This window comes from Tubulanus polymorphus, chromosome 1 (genome assembly GCF_964204645.1).
Source record: "Tubulanus polymorphus chromosome 1, tnTubPoly1.2, whole genome shotgun sequence".
Classification (NCBI taxonomy): Eukaryota; Metazoa; Nemertea; class Palaeonemertea; order Tubulaniformes; family Tubulanidae; genus Tubulanus; species Tubulanus polymorphus.
The window spans coordinates 10899943-10919516 of NC_134025.1; the positions used below are offsets into that span (position 1 = coordinate 10899943).

General features: G+C 37.3%; 2 protein-coding genes across 3 annotated transcripts; one reads left to right on the forward strand and one right to left on the reverse strand.

The window, feature by feature from the left end:
* Nucleotides 1-2858: 2858 nt before the first annotated feature.
* LOC141914978 (centrosomal protein of 85 kDa-like) lies at nt 2859-7893 on the forward strand. Its single transcript, XM_074806330.1, has 9 exons — nt 2859-2903; nt 3081-3175; nt 3814-3904; nt 4077-4229; nt 4639-4785; nt 4882-5022; nt 5163-5333; nt 7242-7461; nt 7708-7893. The coding sequence occupies exons 2-9, from the start codon at nt 3084-3086 to the stop codon at nt 7884-7886; spliced, it is 1194 nt and encodes a 397-aa protein (XP_074662431.1). The 5' UTR covers nt 2859-2903; nt 3081-3083; the 3' UTR covers nt 7887-7893.
* Nucleotides 7894-9288: 1395 nt separating this feature from the next.
* On the reverse strand, nt 9289-19544 carry LOC141907812 (uncharacterized). 2 transcript variants are annotated; one of them, XM_074797557.1, is made up of 9 exons: nt 18907-19544; nt 18249-18345; nt 17567-17682; nt 17292-17407; nt 16884-17045; nt 14670-16242; nt 14276-14457; nt 13757-13927; nt 9289-13190 (listed from the first exon to the last, which is right to left on the reverse strand). In XM_074797557.1, the coding sequence occupies exons 1-9, from the start codon at nt 19322-19324 to the stop codon at nt 12747-12749; spliced, it is 3279 nt and encodes a 1092-aa protein (XP_074653658.1). In that variant the 5' UTR covers nt 19325-19544; the 3' UTR covers nt 9289-12746. The 2 variants fall into 2 exon arrangements, with proteins under 2 accessions (XP_074653658.1, XP_074653666.1); XM_074797565.1 differs by lacking the exons at nt 18249-18345; nt 18907-19544 and having other exon boundaries at nt 17563-17624.
* Nucleotides 19545-19574: the final 30 nt, after the last annotated feature.

Consider the following 19574-nt stretch of genomic DNA (forward strand, 5'->3'; position numbering starts at 1 on the left):
CCAAAACGCTCGCGAAACACAGCATGATCGACTGTAGATGCCGCCTTAAGCACACCACACATGGCGTCGACAACTCTGTACGCCTCATTTGGCACCGCAAAGCGCAAACTATCTGATATCTAAACTCTGCTATAGCGAACAAAATACTGAATCTTATTTCTTCCTTCTACTTAATCCATTTCTTCGTCATAGATTCTTTGAACTATTAAATCGAGAAAAGTGACGTTGCAACCACTTTTACCTTTTTGATTTTTGGAATTTTTTTCAATAAAAAATATTTCTAATTAACGTTAGACTTTTATATTTGATTATAAAATATTGGTCTTAAATTCCTTGTGAACTACGAATCGAATTATTTAAGATTATCAAAATTGTGTCGTGAGTTTACAGATTCTAAAATATTTCGTTACATCGGGCGATAAACAAATTTATTTCGCGCTCGATTCGAAGTTCATTTTTTGACAAGTGGAAATAGAAACCAAGTATTACTGCTGTCCCCAGAGATATATATCGTTGGATTCCTTAATCAAATTGTGTTCGAAATGCAACAGCAAGAAAATAAACTTATCACTCCACCGCAGGGTAAAATGAACATTAGCTTTTAAAACCGCCCAAAAAACCCAGTCCAAAAAATCCAGTCTCAATCTGTTGTTGAAATTTTCAGAAATAGATTTTTTAGTGAAAGTTGACTAAATTTTTTGATTTGAGATTCATTGTAAATGCTTATCCTTCATCATAATTTTTCGATATTTTACAATAATTTTCAGGACCACGCAGTAGATCTGTGACAGATAAAGAATTTGTAACACCAACCGCAACGCAACACGCTGGCAGTGGACGAATTCTTAAAGAACGCATCCCAGACCATGAATTGTCTGCTATAAGAGAAGGTAATCTTCGTATAAATCTATATTTCATTTCCTAGGAAGACCAGCCTATCAGATTCCATGCAATAGAAGAAGGCTGGTGATATTTTGCCAACCAGACATTATTCCTGTTGACGCTGTTTTGCGCACTGAGGGGCGTGACTTCACAGAATTGACGGGAAGTGTGGAGAACAGGGGCCAGTTGCTCAAAAGTTGGTTAGAGTTAACCAGTGGATAGTTGACATTGCGACAATTAATAGTTCATTGTTACTATGGTATTTATCCGCCGGTTATTTTTAACCAACTTTTGAGCAACTGACCCCAGAGTTACAGAACTCGTTGCTTTTCACTTGACCACTGAGGCTCGATGAATCCGATGAATGTTTTAACTACAAACTCAATTCATTACCAATTGAGTTAGCCTCCGGGTTAAAGGTAATACCTTCTATGAAACCGGGCCCTGATGTTTTGTGTTTTCTTTTTTTTTTCTATCGTGCAGCTGCTAGTCTCTCGTTTCAAACTCACGACGGCAAAGACTCGTTTATCACCGTTCCGAGCGACGCTAGTTTCAACTCGAGTTGCAATTCGGATATTCTTTCACGTCGGAGCCTCGGCGCGGACGTCAGCGTCATCGGTCGACAGTGGCACTCCTGTAATGACATTCGGCCGGGCGATTTCTCCGAGCCGGCTGTCGAAGTCACGTTCAATGAAGGCGGGCCGCCGTCGAACGAACTTTCATATTCAAGCCAGTATAGAAGGGCCGTGCAGCCGTCGATGCTGCAGCTCGGCGCGTACAGTCATTCGTCGGAAACGATTCCGAACGTTGTATATTGTCCTTCGCAGCGTACGTGCAGCTCTTATTCGCAATCGTCTACCGGTGCGTCGGCGGCGCATTACCCGGCGGCCCGAGTAACTCCGCAGCAACAGATGAATGGCAACTACGGCGTGCCGGCTTACCCGAGCGATTGTAGCGGATATAGTCATTATTCGGCCTATAAGAGCGTTCAACATCCTGTGACAAACGCGACGCGATGCAGCATACCACCATCAGGAGGTTACAGCGTAATGCGCCACCACAACGCTCATCAGCAGATGGCACCCGCGAGCGCTTGTACGAGTCTTTACAGCCAACATGGGCCGTCATCTTCGGTGCACGAAGGTCAGTTTCCGTACGCGCGTGCCGATTGTCCAGTGCCGCAGTTGTCGTACAATGGTGGCTCGTCGGTTTACGGCGACGAATCCCGACGCGCTACATCCGTTTGTAGCGACATCGGCGATCAGTCATCGGTTATTTCGTCGGCTTCAGACGCCGTCGAAAATTTGACCTCCTGGCAGAAAAAGCATCAGATGCACTTGAAAAGACAACAAGAATTGGTGAGTGAATGCTCAATGTTGATTTATTATATCTAAGTTCATTTTAGTTCGTAGATAATCTAACACTTTAAGTCTAGAGAAAGACCATATGTGGACTGTGGAACTGGCCCATGATTTCATCTTGCTCAAATCTTTAGTTATTATTTAATTGATAACTTTTGAATAGTCTCCAAAAAATGTTACCTCCAAATATGGATGCGGTTTAGCTATTCAGAGACAATAATTCTCTCTCTGAAAAGCCATAACACACAGTCTTGTTTGGAGGTAACATTTTAAATTATATATTTGACTTGAGAAATGAAGCCTTGTTATTGAATGTATCGCCTTTTTCAGTCGGATGACGGGATTCATAAATGGTCGGCACTTCAACGCGCTGCTGATGGTATCATTCGAGAGAAAGACATGATCATCGAAAGGTTTGTCTCGAAAAGAAAAAGTTTTCCTTATTGAGTACCTACAATTTTCCGCTGAACAGCAGTTAATGTCTTTATGAAGAATCGGGTTTTCACTTTCGTAACGAAGGTTTTAAAAACTTTTAGACAAAAGACGCAACTTCTCAAAATGGAACAACAGAGCACCATTCACGAAGAGAACCTTAAACGGGCACTTTCATTGGGCCTCACCAAGGACTCGAACATCGATACTTTAAGTTATCGTTATCAAGTAAGTACCAGTAGGATAACCTGTTTGAAATAAATTCATAATTTTAGGTGACTTTTGCTTGAAACTGATGTAAAAACTCTGCTAAAAAAATCTAATTCGTGTATCTGCCACTTAGCTTGAAAAAAATAAATGGGGCCATAAATGATGAATGATAGAAAATCGTTTTTGAATTTTCAGGATATGCAACTTGAAAATAGCGCGCAGAGGGTTCAATTGTCTGAGCTTTTGGCAAAGAAAGATCAAGAGATTGAAAGCCTTCAGCAAAAATTGGGGTTTGTTATTTCAAGGGATCCTGATGATAATCTCCCCTTTAGGACGAGCCCACCCATACACATTTCACCATGGATTTGGTGACAACATATTAGCTTGATGTATACAGAAATATAAAGGTGTTTTAGTGAACATCTTACCCCTAATTTTTTATTGTCAGGATTAGAAACTAGTAATTCTTCAATGTTACTGAAAAGATTTCAACTTCTATGCCGATGTAGCACCAACCATAATTCTGAATTTGCTCATGATTTTAACAAAATGCACTGGACAAAATATCATGAAGAATATTTTCTATATTCATTAGGCCTACATTCTAGTCAAATGTAACAATTTATACAATTGATTGAACACTATATCCATGTTGAAGTTAAGTAGAGAGAATTCCACAATAATAATGGAAAAACTAAGTCCAAAAATTAACTGAAGCTAGTAGTTTATTCAACGTTTCGACTAGCCTATATCCTAATAGTAATCTTCAGGAATAAAGGATAATAATTTACTCCTGAAGATGACTATTAGGATATAGTCGAAACGTTGAATAAACTACTAGCTTCAGTTACATTTTTGGATTTAGTTTTTCCGTTATTATTGTGGGATTCTCTCTACGTAACTTTTTTTTTTTGTTATACTTTTTTAGGGCTGCTGAATACGAATTCCAACAATTGGTCGCTGAACTGCAACAAAAGGAGATCATTCCCAAAACAGATTGGAAAAAATTACAAGATGAGGTAGGCCCAATTAATGAGTTATTGAATTCAGATTTAGTCGGATTTTTAATCAACTTGCGACATAGCCCCGGTGAACTATTGATTCACTTTTCATCCATAGTCCATAGGTGGAATTAAGTACCAGGTAATGCAGAGTGTACTGAACAGCCTAACATGATGTCTTTTCACGCAGGTGGATGAAAGAGACAAGAAGATTAAGGATATGAAAGAGAGACACGATGAGCTTTTCGATGAACTGACACACAAGAAAGAGAAGTTAGCCGGCTTGGAGCGTTATGTTGCCGATTTGCCAACACAAGATGATCACAACAAAAAAGAGCAACAAATATCCTTTTTCTGAAAAAGTATTGTTTCGAAACAATGTTTTCTGAATGTCCCAGCTGAATTTCAAATATAGCTCAAAGTCAAATAGCCAATTGAATCCTAAATGCATGATAAAGATTAAAGATTTACAGATAATTTTGGAAACACATTTCATACAAAAAACATGCAGGTACCAATACATGTACTTAGAATACGATTACTCGCGGTGACTTCATTTTCAGTGTAAAGGTCTTAATTGGATGAAACCCACTTATTTTAATGATTAGTTCATCGACCACAAGAGGCTTGGCTGTATATATTTTTTACTTACGGGTAAATTTGTCAGAAAAATAACACTAATACTTCTCACTCGAATCCAATGGTCGCTGGCCCTTCTGAGATATACGTTATTTCCTTAATGCGCCGTTTACTTGAAATTATTAAGAGAAAGCGAGATCATACTGAAAAGTCGAATCTCTGATATGGAATCTTCATTGGTTGAAAAGCAGACGGTTATCGAAAACAGAGATAAAACGATTAAATCGTATGAAAATCAAGTCGATGATTTGAAAACTAAGGTATGATAGTCAGCGTTGGTTTGGATTCAATTTCTTGGATCTATGATTTCTAATCCTTATACGAAAAAAAATTGATTTTTCTCTCTGTTCTGTTAGATTACCGGGCTGGAGATAGATTTACAACGATTTCAACAACCCGATAAAAATGGCCAATTGTTGGCTAGCAAAAACAAGGATATTGATGACCTCAGGTGGGAAAATCAGAAACTACACGCAGATTTTGACAAAATGAAAAAGGTATGTATCGATTTATGGACGAATCAACACAATCCAAAGAGGGGGTGGAGTTTGGCTCCAAAATGGCAAAAATGGAATGAAATCTTTAATTTGTATGTACTTAATGCTGTATTGTGATTTATTCTTTCACTTTACGTCAGTTTATGGAGGCAAGAAATAAAAAGTTTCAACAAGTCGAAGCAAAAATGCAAGCGCAGATCAAACAATATGAAGAGCAGACCGTTGCTGATGAGAACACCGTGAATACCCTGCAGCTTGACTTAGTTAGTAAAGAAAATGAAATACGCGAACTAAGGCAAGCGATGAAACAGGTAATTGTTGGGATAATTTTTGATGGACATTCGCCGAAGCCTATTTTATCATCGGTTGCATTTTTTAGCCCACTTGGGACTTTAGTCCCAGCGGGCTATTGCGTTCACTTTTCGTCCGTCCGTCCGTCCGTAGACGGAATCCAGTTATGTTGGGAAGTTTTGAAGACGCTTCAAGATAATGTCTTGATATTTGGGTTACACATGTATCTACCCTAGACACATCTTCAGCCCAAAAACTGGCCCTGTCAGATTCAAGATGGCCGACTGGCAGCCATTGTTGTTCGCCAAAATCAGCACTTTTTACACATTTTTGAACTTTTTGAAGGAAATTTTGAAGACGCTTTGATCAATTACCTTGATCTTTCGGATATATGTGAATTCCCCCAGGGCCCATCAGCATAACAAAAATTGGGTCGATCGGACTCAAGATGGCCGTCCTATGACCTTTTTAGTGCCCAAAAATGTTAATTTTGGTCCAAATTCTGAGTTCTGTAGCTTCCTACTGGTTTATCATCTCTCATTGCAATTTGTGATGGGTATTCTTTGGAAAGGGATGTTTTATACCTGAGACAGGTATTTTTCATCAGCCAATTATGACGCAATTGGCGGCTATCTTGGTGTCAGCAGTACTCATTCATAAGTGGGAAAAATTTTTTCCACATTATATTGATACCTAAGCGTATTTTGTTACCACAATCAATTAGAAAGTTGTAGCTCATAACGTGTTCTATGATTGTGGTGAGTTTCAAGGTCATTGGTTTTTGTATATGGCCACCAGGGGGCGTTGAATAATGCAATATCTTAGTATTTCTATATTATATTCGTATCAATGCATATTTTGTAACCACAATCAATTGCAAAGTTGCAGCTCATGACATCATCTATGATCGTGGCAAGTTTTAAGGCCATTAGTTATTCTATATGGTCACCAGGGGGCGTTGAAAAGTAGAATAACTTAATATTTCCTTATTATATTGGTACGTAGGCATATTTTGTTACCATGATCAATTACAAAGTTATAGTTCGTGACATGTTCTATGATTGTGGTGAGTTTCAAGGCGATTGGGTTTTGAATATGGTCACCAGGGGGCGTTGAATAGTATAATAACTTAGTATTTCCATATTAAAGTGGTAACGAGGCATATTTTGTTATCACAAACAATTACAAAATCGTAGCTGCTGACATGTTCTATGATTGTGGTGAGTTTTAAGGTCATCGGATTCTGTATATGGTCACCAGGGGGCGTTGAATATTGAAATTGTTAGATTGTTGGGCATTTGGAACCACTTCCCAAGTGGGCATGGTGTCCCTGGACCCCTAGTTTGATTTGGCGGAGTTAGTTAAAACCAAACTTTAAGTCATGAATCAAGAGTTTGACAGAAGGTTTCATGACCTGTGTCAGTTCATAGAAGGTGAAATCAGTTGTGTAACAACAAAGTTAATGTATCATCAGTTCAATTGGATTCGATCAAAATGATGAAACTATCAAGTGTGGATTTAGGAAGTCAACTGATCCAAGCCTTCAAAATTCCAAAAATGAAAATTTAATATAGAACACAAAAAATTATCCTCAATGGGGCCTGATAAGGGCCAGAAAAGCCCCTGTTTTTCCTAAATTTTTAGTTGAAGGGCCACCAGAATCCCCCATCAATGTTTCGGGCTTATAGCCCTCTCATTGCCCTTTTCAAATTACAGTGTAAGTGGCCATTTAAATTTTCAATTCCACCCTTCAAAGAATCTTAGTTCCAGTCTTGGCCATGTATTGGTTACATTCATACATGTACCTATTCATGTATATCCGACTGTGGTTTACTGTCGGCTAAGAATGTCCATCTTGTTTATCTTTCGGATTTGTCTTTTAATTCAATACTGAATATTGATACCCGTAGTACCGATTTTTCATCTAGTTGAACAAGACAAATCAGGAATTGCGTGGGAAAAACCTGTCGCTCGAAGATAAAGCGATGGAATTCGATCGCATTATGTCATCCAGTCAACAACGGCTTGAAAAGAAGATCACGAAGGAGGTGAACAAGTGCGTTACGGAATTGCAGTCACTCGTAGAGACGTGCCTTCAACATTCTCAAGGACAAGATCCAAATCTTTCCATGCTGCTCGGAGTTAAAGGTTGGTAATTTGATGACTTTTGATACCCTAGTTAATAGTCCCTGGTGTTTATCGGGTCCAAAAATTACGCAACTCACGATTCTAGGCTAATCGATCTTTAGGTATCATACATGGTGTGATCTTCATTTGTATTGCCCACAATGGCTACATTGGACTTGTGGATCGTTTCTTGCCACAATTGGATTCGTGAATGCCGAGGTTATGGCGTATTTAGTAGTTAACAGGTCTCATCCATTATCGTTTCAGCGTCTTCATTATCCGACAACGAAGACGAAAATCGTAACTCGGCGGACGGTGAAGATGTCCTTCGAGAAAGACTAGCTCGCATACGCAACTTACGTAAGGACATCGATACAATACGTGACCAGGTTTCGAGCAAACTCGCGGAAGACATGGGCGATAATATTAACTGTATTACGCAGTGAATTTTGTCAGTTGCAAGTCATGTAGAAACTATTTTGACTTTTCTATTAATTGCATTCTATGCATTGTAAATAGATAATTGATCAGATTAATGTACCCGTACTTAATTTAAAGAATTTCTACTGTTTGTAATGAAATGCTTCACTTTCAGACCTTATGATGAAATTGATTAATTTATGTTAACAATGTGGGTATCATTAGGTATCAATCTGTGGCCGAGACCACAGCCTCTGTCATTTGATGCTTTGATAACACCACGACAGTCAGCCCTGGCTGCAGATTTATACCTGCATTAGGTCAGGCCAAACCTCCTTCAAAATGCTGGGTAAAAGACAGGCCAAACCTTCAAAATGCTGGGTAAAAGATATACTAATGTTGACCATTTTGAAACTATATATAAGATTGCTTAACCGACTTTATCAGAACTAGACTTGGAGGGGTGCAGCTGGTATTTACTATTGTATAGGCTCTGATAGAAGTGCACAATATTATATGACTTAGCATCTACTGTATACTGTTCGTATGGGTAGTGGCAGGAAGTGTGCTTTATATCACGTGCTTCATCATTACTTTCAAGGTGGCGATTTGTAATGGGTTAATTTTCTACATTACTCTATATTTGAGAAGACAGCTTTTCGATATAATATAATCGCATATAAGGAAGATGCGGGTCATCTTTCTGCAGCATTTATTCATGTTTCCTGTATTAAGCGACGTGTTTTTGGATAATAAATATTTTGATAGAATATTCGTTTGTAAAATTGTGTTTGGTGTACGTGCAATTGGAGAATGGTTTCTCATTGCATAGCAGCTGTCAGAATTATGGACTTCATGTAAGATTGATTACCCAATTATCAATCACACAATACCTTTGATGAAGAACTGGATTCTCATTTTAGCAAACCACAGTGTTAGCAGATTAGTCTTTCCACTTTGGATGTCACTTTCTATCAAGATATTCTAGTGATGAAAAAAGCCTTGGGTGGATTTGAACCCCTCAGACTAACATAGACAACCACACCGATACAGGAAATGACCAAGAATGAGGGAAACATTTCAAAAATATTAACCTTTCCATGGTATCAAAGCCATTCTTCCTTCTAAATACAGCGCAACCTTATTTCAACCGACTTGGATACAATGATTCATCAGATAAAGCAAATACAGGATTTTGTCTGAAGACAATTTCACAGTGGTATCGATACAGTAACGAATTAAGTTCTAAATGATTGTCTAGTCCCGTGAAGTTCATTGTAACGAGGTTCCACTGTAGTGGATCATCGAAGGGCATCGTTATGCGTCGTTTATCTACGCAGCAAAATCCATTTTTTACCTCATGAATCAAACAAATTACTTAAGATATACAAGCAGTTTTCTTTGAATATTTTATTCTTAATACATCATTGGTAAGGAGAAAAATTTATGATGGGAATCTGTGCCACAAATGTAAACAACAGATACAAGTATTTGGAATGTAAATCATTGCGTTATAAATTCAATTGTATAAATTTGCTAAAATGAACTTTCTTTAAATGTGATTTCTGTCAAACAGGACCAAGGTTCTACAGAATCAAGTACCATGTATGATTATTGAAAGCGAATCAATTTTGATTAACTAAACTGCTAGTGAGTGATCATCCCTTACAGTATAATGATATATCCCTTATATTTTATAATCAGAGCATTTCAAAATTTGATACTACTTATATTACATTATCTTAAAACCAACATGAACAATCGGCGAAAACTCATAAGTCGATTTATTCACTATTTGTTCAGTTCACAAATGCTTAATAAAGTTTAAAGGGGGAGTGCGAAATTGTTACCATTTCAAATCGCACTTTCCTACTTAGGTCTGCGTGCAACTTTTTTCTGTATTGCGTAAATCAAGGGACTAGTTAATCCTTAAACTACTGAATTACAGTAGATATTTTTTCCGTGGAACCTTTTATGCTGCCCATGCCTGTACTAAAATATGTGCGTTTTGTATGATCTATTTGGAGTAATCATCTGATGCTTACTCCAAGGTATAATCAACATTACAATAAAGCATATATGTAGATAGAAATGTCTCACATACTATTTCTTGTATAAGAAATTCTATAGGAAAAAAATGCATTTGGCTAATAAACTCTAGCTACTAAATAAACTCTCAAATATGGATTTTCTAAATACTTTCCTTTTGTAATAAGTACACGAAGGGAGCTTAACACAACGTTATAAAAAACGGTACACAAAACTTTTCAAATAGCCATAGTGTATATTGAGACAGATAAAAATAGCACGTTTATGATGAAAAGCAACAATCATAGAATATATACCAAAACTCATGTGATTTACTTTAGAAGCAATAACCGATAAGAATAGCATTTTTATGATGTAAAAACGATAGTCATAGAAAACTAACATGATTTACTTAAAGAGCAATTAAAAATATAAACATGTACTAACTTCTATAATTCTTATTTAGTGCCGTGTATGATTCTAAATGATTCTAAATAGTAAATATGATACCAGTCATACCCGGTAAATGAAAATCACGATAAAAATCAGTGGTACAATACTTTATTCCCATTTACCAAATCATTCTACGCTTATTGATATAATATATGTATATATACTACATGTATAGGAAGAAAATTGTTCCATCGTACTCACATGCAATGCAAAAATATCTGGAATGAATGAATCTTTTTGGGGCCGGTTGCAAAGTCATGGCTTAGACTTAAGACCAGTCGAAGACCAACTTAGTTCTATAGCCTATCCAGGGAAGTGTGATGTCATCACACTTCCCTGGCCTATCTAACAACTTAAGACTAGCCTTAAGATTTAAGACCAATTTTGGACTTATGTCACGATTGTGCAACTGGTCCACACGGAGTTAAGTCCAATTTCAGGGCCAAGGAAAAAAGAAAGGTAATGAAAATTCGCTTACAGGTACCAGTAAGGGCTTATAGACCTTAAATTATAATGTGGATGGCAAATCATCCGAAACTGATACAACAAAGCCACTGCAGAACTCATTTAATTCTGATGACTAAGGACTGCCCAGATTTCTCCGAATTAAGTAAAATCCGAATTATGAATAATAGGTTACGTGGTTCCAGGTTAAATGAACCAAATATTTCACCAGTATTAAGTGAAAATCCTGATAAAAAATCCGAATTTACATTCACCATTGAACAGATAAACACCTGACCAGGTCAAAGCTTGGCAGAAATGAGAAACCTAAGGTACCAATTTTTGATATATCCCTTATATTTTATAATCAGAGCATTTCAAAATTTGATACTACTTATATTACATTATCTTAAAACCAACATGAACAATCGGCGAAAACTCATAAGTCGATTTATTCACTATTTGTTCAGTTCACAAATGCTTAATAAAGTTTAAAGGGGGAGTGCGAAATTGTTACCATTTCAAATCGCACTTTCCTACTTAGGTCTGCGTGCAACTTTTTTCTGTATTGCGTAAATCAAGGGACTAGTTAATCCTTAAACTACTGAATTACAGTAGATATTTTTTCCGTGGAACCTTTTATGCTGCCCATGCCTGTACTAAAATATGTGCGTTTTGTATGATCTATTTGGAGTAATCATCTGATGCTTACTCCAAGGTATAATCAACATTACAATAAAGCATATATGTAGATAGAAATGTCTCACATACTATTTCTTGTATAAGAAATTCTATAGGAAAAAAATGCATTTGGCTAATAAACTCTAGCTACTAAATAAACTCTCAAATATGGATTTTCTAAATACTTTCCTTTTGTAATAAGTACACGAAGGGAGCTTAACACAACGTTATAAAAAATGGTACACAAAACTTTTCAAATAGCCATAGTGTATATTGAGACAGATAAAAATAGCACGTTTATGATGAAAAGCAACAATCATAGAATATATACCAAAACTCATGTGATTTACTTTAGAAGCAATAACCGATAAGAATAGCATTTTTATGATGTAAAAACGATAGTCATAGAAAACTAACATGATTTACTTAAAGAGCAATTAAAAATATAAACATGTACTAACTTCTATAATTCTTATTTAGTGCCGTGTATGATTCTAAATGATTCTAAATAGTAAATATGATACCAGTCATACCCGGTAAATGAAAATCACGATAAAAATCAGTGGTACAATACTTTATTCCCATTTACCAAATCATTCTACGCTTATTGATATAATATATGTATATATACTACATGTATAGGAAGAAAATTGTTCCATCGTACTCACATGCAATGCAAAAATATCTGGAATGAATGAATCTTTTTGGGGCCGGTTGCAAAGTCATGGCTTAGACTTAAGACCAGTCGAAGACCAACTTAGTTCTATAGCCTATCCAGGGAAGTGTGATGTCATCACACTTCCCTGGCCTATCTAACAACTTAAGACTAGCCTTAAGATTTAAGACCAATTTTAAGACCAACCTTATGTCACGATTGTGCAACTGGTCCATACGGAGTTAAGTCCAATTTCAGGGCCAAGGAAAAAAGAAAGGTAATGAAAATTCGCTTACAGGTACCAGTAAGGGCTTATAGACCTTAAATTATAATGTGGATGGCAAATCATCCGAAACTGATACAACAAAGCCACTGCAGAACTCATTTAATTCTGATGACTAAGGACTGCCCAGATTTCTCCGAATTAAGTAAAATCCGAATTATGAATAATAGGTTACGTGGTTCCAGGTTAAATGAACCAAATATTTCACCAGTATTAAGTGAAAATCCTGATAAAAAATCCGAATTTACATTCACCATTGAACAGATAAACACCTGACCAGGTCAAAGCTTGGCAGAAATGAGAAACCTAAGGTACCAATTTTTCAACTTAACCATGAAAAGATTAGAAAGAATCATCACTGCAACTTGATGCTGCGTCCTTTTCAATTTGATTCAACCATTCGCAAGCAGCTTGCTTTTGTTGCGCCCAACTATAGATCTCTTCATTAAGCCTACTGTCAAAATCGACAGCGACGTTTTTAAAACTGCTGTCGGAGCAGCTACTGTAACTGCTGCTGTCCTCGGTGTAGAACGGTTCATGATCGATGCCTCTTAACGTTGAATCATCATCCGAACTATTCTCCGTATTGGACGAATTATCATTTGAAAGCGGAACCACGTCGGCTTGGTTTCGGTTGCTCAGACCCGGAGCCCGCTCAACAGAATCGCCCGCGCTATTGTCAAATGAAAAAGATTTTCGTAGCCAATTCATTATACGCCTGCCGACCGGTTTGTCATCAGCTTCAGTCTCACCTACAATAGCGTTGGCAGAAGACGCAACGAGTGGCTGAAATACAAACATTGTTTACATTGAATACTGTATGCACATGTAAAATTACGGCATATCCTATCAAACAAAGCAGGATCAAAATTACACTGCGGTACCATAGTTGCACAAAATACATTCCCAAATTATATTCTTTCATTATTTAAAAAAAATTATGGACAAGCTAATCATAGCCTGGCGGAGGCTATAGAAATGAACTGATTACAAATTTCATTGCATTATAAACCACGTCTACACTAGCTAGCTGAACTCGGGTTCCGATGTACCCGGGTTTGACAAAAACCCGCGTACGCAGTGAGTAGCGTCTACACTTAACACAGTTTCCGTAGTAAGAATCCACATCTGTAGTTCATGTTCAAGGTCAATTGTGCTTCCGAACGCTGCATTGAATTCGGGTTTTGAGCGTAGTGGAGACGCATAACCTGGGTACAAAATGCTAGTGTAAACGGAGCTTTACAAAATGACCTGGCAAATTAGAAACAACAAGGTATTATTCTTTTTTATCAGACTTATCATCATTTTAATAATAAGAAAAAAGTAAAATAAAAGAAAAATCATTCTCTCACCTCTGGATTAATCAATTCACTATCGTCTAACTCCAAGGAATTGTCTTTTCTTAACTTTTTTGAATTGGATATGGCGGCAGTGTCAGACATTTTACGTTTATGTGACAACTTTTTTCCCGATTGAGGCACTGGTAACATCGTTGTTTGTTTTGAACTATTCTCCTTGAGATCCTGGAATATGATGTCGAATTAGTACACGCATGAGTAATACAACAAAGAATAGCTACCCAGAATCATTTTGGTAGAGTAGACTACTCGTATTGTTGTCAAACCGCTCAAACCCAAATTTGTATGGAAAACCTTCTACAGTGGAACCTCGTTTTAATGACCTTGGATATAATGATTCATCGGTTATTACAAACCTAGAATTTCATCGCAAATACAACGATATCAATACTTTCATGCTAAATATAATCGGATATAACAAACAGATTTTCTGGTCCCCTGAAGTTCGTCGCACCGAGGTTCCACTGTATTTTCTTGATTCTTAACTCGATGAAATGAGTTTATTGTACATACCTGTATTTCTTTTTCAATGGCCTTGCTTTCATCGTCTTTACCCAAAATACTCAATGTACGTTTGTAATCGCGAAGTAACTTTGGTATGAACTGGTCACACGGCATGAAGTTTCCTTCATGCAGCAGTAACTTATAGGCCTGTGCAAAGTCTGACTCGGCATCAGTGTAATGTCTTACATGATCTGAAACAGAAAACCTTTTGATTGAACATGTACTGTACGCATCAGTTCAAATGTAATACCCTGCAGTTTTGCCTAGACTGATTTGCCTCTTAACGAATTAATCATGTAAAAGCTTTGAAACTTTAATTGATAATGGCTATCTTGGTAATTTCTTGTTTCAAATACTGTTATGTAAAAAGCATTTTTCCATGATAATGCATCACAGGTAGTACCTCCAGTTTTGTTTTCCAGTGCTCTTTTTCCTAAGTCATTTTTGATAGTGCCTCTCATGTAAAAGAACTTCATTCTTTGTTCGCCACCCACCAGATTTTTGAAAAGGGAAGAGCTTTTGTTTAGAGTTCTCAGTGCTTCATCAGGATCTTCCAATTCAGCCAGGGCACAGGCTTTGTTCTTTAAAATTCGGCCATAAAGTAATGTTGATTTCATTCCAAGAGTTTCACAACACTGCAGGGCTCGATCGAAATACTTAATCGCTTCATCATATCTCTTTTTCATGCTCACTTCCAATTTATGACCTTGCTCATCTGATTTACATTTTTCTTTTGCGTAGCAATCATGGTTGCCAAGCACAAGATAAGCACTACCTGTATTCATCATATAGTTAGGTGTATCAAAATGAAGGTCGCTTTTATCATTTTTAGCAGCGATTTCCTGCATTACAATGCACGATTTATCATAGTATTTAACAGCCTTTGCTGGGTCATCAATATTCAGATACAAATGTCCAAGCAGGTTTAAATCCCGTGCCTTCAATACATTCCATAATAGATATCTTGAGTGAATCTTCAACGCCTTTTTAACTTCGACTATTCCCTCATCAAATCTGCCAATTCTGTCAAAAAATCTTCCCTGAACATAGAGATAAAGTGCCCTGCAAAGATCCGTTGATTTGCCTGAAGTGCTGATGTCTTTCTTTTCTAATTTCTTCAATGTCTTGTCAACTTTTTTCAACACCAACCGCACGACGTAAGGATCAAAAAGATGACCCTCGAAGTACTGCTCAGCATACCATAACAACATCATACACAAGGTTAGAGGCTTTGTAGTTGATGCAGCTTTTGCCAGATGAAAAAAATAGTCGGCCCTCCTTTCGGGCTCTAGGAACCAGTCCATGAGCATGTTTGCATAAGAATAATTACAGAATTCTTTTTTATCCCTTAAGTCAGGGATTGAAGGGGTGAACTTTTTAATGTTTTCCAGATATTTCATCAGGTATTGTTTATCGTCGGCGAGGCGTTTGGTGACTTGAAGTGCTCTGCTACATGACAGCTTTCCAAGTTTCAACATCAATATTCTTCCATAATCTATGAGGCGGAGATTGGAAACATTTAACAAATCATTTTGCTGATCAGTTAGCGATAATTGCCTCAAAGAAGTGGTCACCAATATATGTAAAGAAAATGATTCGCCTTGGGCAGAATTAAAGGAATCAGAAGCCCGGCTGCCTCTCACTTCAAGCAGAGAGCGAGTATACAACTCGTCCAATTCCATTTTCATCAATTGACCGTCATGACCTGTCACATGAATGGCCGCTTTATAATCGAATTGATTATTTTCGAATACGGACAACTGAATGAGAAGATCTTGCTTCGATTTATCCAAATTTTCTAAGATTGATACCATACTGGTCCTGTGATCATTGTGGATCAATCGCTCGATGAATTGATTGATCTCCATCGGTCCGCGGCTCGAGTCCTTCAGATAGCTGCCGACGACACGAATCACGAGCGAATTGCGACCACACCTTTGCGCAATGGTTGAACATACTGTTGAATCCAATATTGCCTGAAATGTCAAAGAGAACGTGAATAGCAACTAGGGGTCCAGGGGCGCCACGTGCTCACTTGGTCTGAAATGCTAGAAATCTGATAATGACATCCCTGGTGAACATTTACAGAAACCGATGAGCTTAAAACTCACCACTATCAGAAAATATTGTGAGCTACAACTTTGCAATTGCATGAGGTAACAAAATATGTTAAGATCCTTATATAAATGGAAGTACTAAGTCATTCCCCCATTCAACGCCTCCTAGTGAAAGTATGCAGAAGCCAATGACCTTAAGAATCATAGTGTCATGATCTACAACTTTGCTAGTGATTATAAATTATGCATAGGTACCAATATGAATTGGAATATTTTAGGGAACATTTGATGAGAACGACATAAGGTATCATCAATAGTCAATCAGAAGTGGTTCATTTGATTCCTCCAGTAGAGCAAATATACAAGAGGAGATCCAACCGGGTACACACAATTTTTTGACCCCCCCTCTGTACGCAAATCAGCCATTTTTTCATATACATCTAGCAGTACAGTACGCAATTGCACTGACCCCTCCAACCTCCCCTAATGCGTACGTGATAAATGAATGACCCCTAAATAGAAACCCCTGTTGAGTACCAATGGGATAGAGTAATACATACAGCACGCTGCTTCGTGTCCACCATTTTCTTCAGAAGATCACTACATTCATTCAGGGATAACGGTTCTAATTTGTGTACTGGTATTCTGTTTTCTATTCCGCAAGGCACGTTCTGCTGCTGCTGCTGCCAAGGATTCATGAGAGACGTCATTATTATCTTCACCTGAAATATGTACTGGTACATCTACATATTCCTCAATATGATAAGAGATTTCTGTATATGATACCTTGCCTCTCATTTCTGCTGAACTTAAAAGTTGACCCGCCCGGCCATCTATCTACTCTGTATATTACTTTTTTTTCAAATCATGATCAAGCTAACTCTAACAGACCCGGCAGTTAGAGAAAGATCTGATTACAAATTTGTAACGAACATGATGGGCAGTTGTGATTTTGATTGAGTTGTGACCTTGTGATTTCTAACTTGAGTGATAGTTGACAAGATTTCCATGAATTGTACAGCTTCGCTATGGCTGCAGTTCACATCAATCAGCAATTCAGCGGAATCGAGTATCACAATTAAATCTGAAAAGACCATGATATAATGGGGACATGAAGGAGTTATGAATTGACTCGAAATAGAGGCCAAAATGAATTACGTAAACGCATTACATTGCATAAAAAACATTTCATAAATGGCTTGCGTTATGCGGAATCAGTGTAATAAAGGGGTCGTTTACTTGCCATTTTCCCAGTTCTGCAGGATTTGTTCTAAGTCAGAAATGTCTGTTTGCGAAGAAAATGTCCGGTCCATTTTAACGTATAAACGCAGCAAAAAATCCTTCACAGTTGTGATACCTCTAGAAGAACCGAAGAAGTTATGTTTCATCGAAAAACTCCCAAAGCATACATTAATCAGAGGATTGGAATATTAGTAAAACATTAGGCATGCACATCGATCCAGTACCGGTACTTCAAACCCAAAAATAATGATTCAACCAGCAATATTTTCATAAAAGCCAAAAGAAAAAGACTCAACCACAGTGATGAGGTTACTTACTAGAGATCCCTGAAATGCTTGAAAATCAGGCAATAATTGAGTAGTGCAGGCAAACCCCCTTAATCTGGATTGGTTAAATTTGGATAATATTTGCAGTCCATTTGTTCATTAATTCACAAGAAAATAACTTTTAATCTGGATTTCCCGTTTAAATGAATTTTCTTAGTCCCAAATGATCCGAACTAAGTGGATTCTAGGCCTTCTGTAGGCTAGTAGCCTACATGTATTTCTGCTCCAAGAGATGAGGACAACCTGTTGACAGCTTACTTGTTGGGCCATTTGAGACTTGTTATTAAGGCCTCTTTCGGCCAAGATGAGACTCTACAAACAAAGCAACATGTACCTAATTATGATAATATGATTTACCTCAAATTGACAAGACACTTGTCCACATGTCTTCTCATGCATATATTTTCAACTATAGTAGTTTTGCCAACACCAGCCATCCCATAAATACAAATACCTGTCAAAATTGATATTAACTATGTTTGTAAAAAATCTATCAGTAATACTTCATTTAACCTTTAATGCCACTATATATGCATCACTAGCTAATATAAATCAACTCCCCACATAAAAACCTGAAAAAAACAAGAAAGCCCAAATCAGTTTCATCATTTTCAGGTAAATTCATAAATTCCTATTACAGTCAAACATCGTTAATACGATTGTGTTTAGCATGAAACCTGTTGCCTATACCAGAGGTTCCAGAGAGATAATACAAAAATCAAATCCAAAAATTTGATTGTTGCCCACAAAATTTGCATGCATCAATGAATTTCCACTGTAATTTCATTTTTGAAACGCATATCCTCTTGTAAAATAGGCTCATTACGATATCCAAATTATCATTTGAAGTTTACAAAGTATAATACAAAAATACATTCGGCATTCACTAATAACATAAATGAAAATGTTATATCATTGTATTACTTTTTTATATCGTAGCAAAGGAAAAGGACAAAAAAGGACCCTAAGAAAAGCGTGTAATACCATACTGTTGTTTGTCAATTTGTGGTCTTACCTGAAATATGAACCTGGTTGTTGAAAAGCAGTCTTTCGATTGCATCCATATCTTCGCGTCTACCGACAAAGTTTTCGTCCAGCACGGAGCCCTCTTCCAGTCTTTTCTTATGAAATGTTTCCAATTCATTTTCGTAAATTTCTAGCCGATCTGCCAATGACATTGATCGACCTTCTACAATCAAATGCATTTCGGAAAGATTCTTTTTTAAAAAATTCAACATTCCCTGCTTTCCATTTTGGAGGAGTATTTCGAAGACTTCCATCTTGGCCGCTCCGACGTCAAAATCTTGCGAGGACACAGTCGTTCGAATTTTCACCGGCAGTGAACACGAGATTTTATTCACTATACCCCTCAACTGATCCTTAGTCTTTACATTTGTTAGAAAGTCTGTTCTCAAAGAGTCAAATGGTTCCATCACGACACATACAAGGGATGCAGTTTCCCAGTGCCTTTTTGCTTGTTATTGATTAGCTACGCTGCAACTACACTGTCACTAGTCAGTAACCTGTCTGTGGTTTAGTTTCACGATCGGATATTTTCACAAACCACTGTATATAAGGTGTTATAAGCCCATCCGATTATAAAAAGCTTACCACCAACGACTACAACTACGTGCGACACATGCTACAACAAAACGAAACATTGATTCTACATCGCGGGGAAAT